Here is a 6,000-nt window from a genome sequence, read left to right as displayed (position 1 = left end):
TCTAAAGGCATTTGTTTTTAGAATGTTATTTGTCCCTACTCATTTTTACTGAGATTGCTATTGGGTTACAGGCAAATCCATTCCCAGGATATAATAGAGCCTTGGGTGAGAATCTATAACCAATAAAGTTGAAGAGTATCTGAAGTAATCTTATGTGAGACAGGAGCATATTGAGCTGAGGGAGACAAGAGTGATTTTTGAAAAGCTTGTGTTCATTTGCTTGATTCATACTCCTTAAATAATTTCTAAAGAGTCATGGAGCATATGAAGACATTGGTTTAGAAAAGGCTCATTGAACAGTCACAATTTCAAACATTGTGACTGTTAACTTTGAAATCTACAACAAACCTAAAATAAAGCTGAAAACAACTGATAAATAAAAGAAAAAAACAGATTTGAAAAACTCCGAAATATGCAATTCAAAACCAACAAAACATAGAACTATAGAAGATGTGTGGAACTATCTCTAAAATTAACTCTGCAACTATATATCTTAGCTCATGTCTGCAATGTTGAAGAAAGTAAGAAAGAGGGAGAGACCGGTGGACTTTTGGAATACTAACATTTGAAACCAAAATTTTATGCACAAGATGCTTTGGAATTCCAAACATCTCTTGAGTGTGATTGGAGACGTGCTGACCTGGCATAGATTCTCTGATCAGTTATTTAATTTTGCAAAGAACCATTTGATCAATCATTTACTTACAATGCAGATGGGAACCCTTAGATAAAAATAAAAAAAAAAATTACAAGAAAGAGAACACACGAGCTTTGAAGCACCACAGCGCAACTGTGCTCCCAAAACAACTTGAGTGCAATAGGTCAGCACAGTGCCGTTTAATATATATATATATATATATACGGTGAAGTGGACAACTTCTTTTTTTTTGAACTTTTTTTTGAACTCACACAGGCATCTTACACCGACCTTTTACAGGTATATCCTAACATCTTCCGTATTTATAAGTTATTATTCACGGGGATATTCCCAATGCACGGTGATGTGCCTATGTGTGAGGAACAGATCACGTTCCGCTTTTAAAAGGGTTGTCGTTCAGCCGTAGCAAGTTTATACCAACTCAACCAACGCACTGGATCTGAAGTGGACTTTTCTCACCCAATTCTCAAAGCCACTGACATTGTGACATTGCCGTAAAGCCCTCCCAAATGGGCACTTCGCTGAGTTCGGATCAGTCCTCTTCCGGTGCTTTTCGTTTTTCTTGGCGGGAATTTGGTGAAGCCAATCCTCTCCCTTCTCTGTTGCAGGGTTTTTCTACTCCGAACTGAATCTGTGCTTTGGTTAGTGCTTCCTTATCTGTTAATACTCCACAACGCATCGATTATGCAAGTTTAAGGTTTATGTTGGTTTTAATATTTTTTCATTGTTTTCTTGAAGATTACAAGGGTTCATTTGTGAAGCAGTTGACATGCCGGAGTTGAACTGGAAGCACCACACTCTCATACAAGCTCTACTGTCACGGGGTCCTCTGAAGGAGGAGGAATTTCATTCCATCTTTAGGAGCCTCACCGGGAAAAGCCCAGGTCTTATATTACTTTATTTCAGTTTTTTTTTTTTTTTTTTTTTTTTTTTTTAAATTTTCCTTTTCCTCCTAAGTGCTTTCTGAAAATTCTGAAATTGGGAACGACGTTAATGTAGTTTCTTATTCATCCTCAACTTTTCTCTCTTTTTCTGTTACTTTAACTCTCTTTTTTAAATAGTCGTCTGTTCTTCTGTTTAAACTTGATTGCTTTTCAAAATTCTCAGTCGAATATATACCCTTGGTTTTGTTTGACATATATTTACCCTTAAAAAAAAAAAAAAAAAACGTTTTCTAGATTTTTGGGTTTCGAATGTGGTTCAATAATTCATATGGAGTTTTTGCTTTTGTGTATCAAATTTGTTGCAGGTAGCCATCGGCAGATATTGAATGATTATTTACTTAGAATAAATAAGGAGCTTGCTTATGTGCAGTTTGAGTTACGGGGCTGCCGTAACCAATATGATGGAATGGTTTATTATGGCGTGGTCAATAACGTAGCTGATGAACAGTCCAAGCTCGGGACAAAATATTCAGTTCCTCAGGTTGCATTCTATAAGGCTATTGTAAGTCTTGATACACATGGATTTTTCAAACGTTACACTCTCTTTCAGCAGTTTTGGTTAATAAATTGGACAAACATTTTTTCCTGCTTTTGTGAAACCAAAAAGAGAAGTACTGAGATTTGAAATAGCAAAACTTTTAATTTTGATCGGTAGATAGCAAAACTTGTCCCCACCTTTAACCCCTTTTCTGGGTCAGCATTTCTACTAAGATTGTGAAGGAAATGATAGTATCATGTCTTCGCTTACAATATAGTGGATTATCCAATTTCAAAGAAGTTGCTGTCTAGCTTAGTTGCACAAAATGAAAGAAAAGAGTGGGTGGGAATTCAGCTGGCTTGAAAATCTTTGGAGCAGGGGATCATAAGCAGAGTTGTCATTAAATTAAACCATGGTGATGCTTTGTTTGGTATTATTTTGATTAGACACCATGGGGCCTGGAAACAAGCAGCGGAAATGAAACTGCATGTTGTGGAAGCACTGAAAATGCTCTCATAGTTCATTTCTTTATTTTTATCATGTTATGTTTTTAAGACACAGAGGAGCATTGCAACATGAAATGTGAAACTAGGCTTCTTATCTTGACCATCATTGCAAATGCTACTGTATGTGGTATTGTGGTTGATTTAATTTTATCATATGAAAACTTTATTTCAGGTTGAGGCAATCGTGCATGAGGAAACTGGTCAGGGTACCATATCAAATCTTGCAGCTCTTAATCTCCGTTTGGAGAATCAGGTTTGGCAATTTTAGCTTTGGAGTTATATACCCTGTTGTGATTGATGTAACTTAAAAAATCTCTAGTGGTGGCAGAATCTTAACCAATTTGTCAAACCTGTGGGGATCTCCGTGGTTTTTTTTGATTGAGTCAGGTGTATTCGGATCTTATAATGACATAGAAGTACATGACACGGGACCTGACTATAACAGGGCTATTTTTGGACTTGAGAGTACTTTTGGGATCCTCTCTCTCTCTCTCTCTCTCTTTCTCTCTCTCCTCTTACACAGACATGCAGTCTTCCATCCTCATTCATAGATGAAATTGGAAAGGCATTAAGATTTGATTGGGAGGTTGAAGATGAGGGAAGATTCCTTGGTAGGGGTACTTAAATCCATTGCGGGACAAGTTTTTATTTATGGATAAGTTAAAGGTTGCTAGGAGGTATGGTGGGGTCTTTTTTCAGAGAGAGGTTGGGCATCATGAGGTCGGGTTCATGACATGTGGGAGCCCGGGGGAATTTCAAGACAGCTAGGGTTTCATTTGAAAAATGTTGAGGATAGAATGAGGTGCAACCAGTACTAAGAGGTTTTAATGAGCATGCAATTTTAAAGTTTGGGGTTAAAAAAATATGCATGTGATCTTGGTAGTGAGTAGGGGTGGTGGAGGATTTTGCAATGAGTAAGGTGGTACAGTGGTGCTAATTGAAGGACACTGAGAGGGGGTCTCCATGGTAAGGGTTCATATGTTGAAAAAACAAAGTGGCTCTGGGGGGACAATGTGGGGAGGACATTGGAAAGGTTTATGGAGTCTCTCCTTCATCAGTGTCTGCCATACAGACTAGTATCAGTGAGCTGGGGAAGGTTCATTCTGTTGCTGAAAATATCATTGATGATGCTGGAGTAGCAAGGAGTTTCACTCGTGGTGTGATGAAGGGGAAGAAAATAAAAGTTGAGGGAAAGTTCTTAAGAAAATCTGTAAAATGCCTAAAGAACTTTCCCTCAACTTTCGTTTTCTCTCTTATTTTCTGTCAAACCAAACACAGCCTTAGAGATGAAGACTGTGATGTTGTATATAAGCAATCTTAGCTTAGGGATGGTGTCAAAGAATTTGAGGTTTCAAGTGGTGCTTCCAATTTAGTGGTTGATAGATCTGTATCAATAGTCATTAATGGCATTTGTTTTGATGTTTTGTTAATTGAACACTGGAGCATATTGATGGGGGTTTTGACAGATGTGAATGCAATGAAACATTTGAGGCCATAAGTAGGTTAGAGGCAATATGCAGTGGATAGAAGGGAAGATTGGTTATGATGTATGGGTGGAAGTGGAAAGTGACAGAAACTTGTTAATTAGTAATGTTGAGTTTGATGAGTAGGGAGTAGATAGAATGAAGTTTATTATTGGAAGAGTGGGGTGGAGCTAGGTTGTAGAAGGGTTACTTCAGTGATTTAAAAGGCGTGGCTTAGGCGCGCCTAGGCACACAGGTGAGGCGCATTTTGGGGTATGCACCTCGCCCAGGTCCTAGCCGCATCCGTTTCAAAAGGTGCAGGCATGTGCCTTGTGCCTCAGCCTAGGCGTGCGCCTTTTTAAAAATTTGCGCTTTTTGTTGTTTTTTGTGTCTAACAGCTAGGCTGGGGGCTCCGCCCCTGGACCTCGACCATGCCCCTTGAGGCAAGCCCAAACAAGTCTATGTTAGGGTCTGAAATTATTTTCTCACATAAAAAATAATGATTTTATAACTTTCATTGCCTTTTAAGAAGATATTTTATTGCAATGAATGGATGGACAACATTAGCAAATAGGGGGTTCACTCGCTCACTGAAGCTCCGAGAACCCCCTATTTGCTAATGTTGTCCATTCATTCATTGCAATAAAATATCTTCTTAAAAGGCAATGAAAGTTATAAATCATTATTTTTTATGTGAGAAATAAGAATTTCAGACCCTAACATAGACTTTTTCGGACTTGCCTCGAGGGGCATGGTACAAAGGCATCTCATAGAATCAAGAATGCAATATGTTTTACATCACATCAGCTACTTGAAGCAATGCAATTAAGGAGAAAAAGAGATTGTGGGTTTTACACTTTACATGTTATGTTTATGTATTTTAATTTTAGACAATAGGTTTTTTAAAACATTTATTTTTAAATTTTCAATTGAATACACTTTACATGTTATGTTTATGTATTTTAATTTTAGACAATAGGTTTTTTAAAACATTTATTTTAAAATTTAAGTTTATATTTTTTATTAACATTATGTTTAATATTTTTTTGAATTTTCTGATTTTTTTTGATTTTTTAGACTTTTTTTTGTAATTTTGCGCCTTTCTTAAAAAGGCGCACGCCTCGCCTTGCGCCTTGTGCCTCAGGCGTAAATTGGCCCTTGCGCTTATTTTTGCGCCTTGCGCTTTTAACGCACTGGGTTACTTACCATAACATCTTTGGTGTACGAAAATTAAGAGTCTTGTCTTAATCTTTATTTGTTGAAGATCTTGGTGAGGTGGTGGGGAGGATATTTGATTTCAGGGGAATGGTAACAATAGTAACAATTCAGATGAGGAAAAGTGGGATGATGTTGAGAGGGATATTTGCAAGATAAAGATGATGGGAAGTGTTGTACAAGACCTGTGGAAGAAGAAAAAATGCCTATGAGTTGGAAAATAAAGAAACTGATGAAGTCACAAACAAACCCTTACTGAAGATGCTAAGCAAACAGTGGCTGAACACCAAAGAGACTGGGCGAAAAAACTTTCTAGCACATTATAGGCCTACAGAACCTTTATCAGGAAAGGAAAGAAAAAACTACCCCATACTCCTTGGTATATGGACAAGAAGTAGTGTTGCTCGCTGAAATACAAACATTATTAGTGAGAGTGGCTTACGTGATGGAGAAAACCTTTAGCATAAAGGAGATGGATTAGATGCTATTTAACAAACTTGAAGCCCTAGATGAAATTTGAGAAAAAAGCCTACAACACCAAGTGAAATGCAAACAAATCATGGCCTCAAATTTCAGCAAGATGGTGAAGACACAAATTTTCAAAAGGCAATAAAGTACTAAAAACGGCGCTACATGTTAGACAAAGCAAGTTTGTGAAGAAATTTTTTCCAAACTAGGCTGTCTCCTATACAATCAAGAAAGCACATTCATCCGGCTATTATGTACTTCGGAACCT

General features: G+C 37.4%; 1 protein-coding gene across 5 annotated transcripts in view; it reads left to right on the top strand.

The window, feature by feature from the left end:
- Positions 1 to 870: 870 nt before the first annotated feature.
- Positions 871 to 6,000, top strand: part of EMB1379 (embryo defective 1379) — a 75,539-nt gene continuing 70,409 nt past the window's right edge. The window contains exons 1-4 of one of the 5 annotated variants that reach the window (XM_088985495.1): positions 871 to 1,299; positions 1,397 to 1,542; positions 1,908 to 2,104; positions 2,759 to 2,839. In XM_088985495.1, the coding sequence (XP_088841621.1) occupies positions 1,428 to 1,542; positions 1,908 to 2,104; positions 2,759 to 2,839 (393 nt within the window). In that variant the 5' untranslated portion in view covers positions 871 to 1,299; positions 1,397 to 1,427. The remainder of the gene's footprint in view (positions 1,300 to 1,396; positions 1,543 to 1,907; positions 2,105 to 2,758; positions 2,840 to 6,000) is intronic. The other 4 variants (XM_088985496.1, XM_088985497.1, XM_088985498.1 and 1 more) reach the window with 4 other exon arrangements.

This window comes from Nelumbo lutea, chromosome 4 (assembly GCF_056320005.1).
Source record: "Nelumbo lutea isolate HS-2025 chromosome 4, American lotus-T2T, whole genome shotgun sequence".
In the NCBI taxonomy this organism is placed as follows: domain Eukaryota; kingdom Viridiplantae; phylum Streptophyta; class Magnoliopsida; order Proteales; family Nelumbonaceae; genus Nelumbo; species Nelumbo lutea.
Note: the sequence above shows the minus strand (reverse complement) of the source record. Positions and strands in the feature narration are given on the sequence as shown.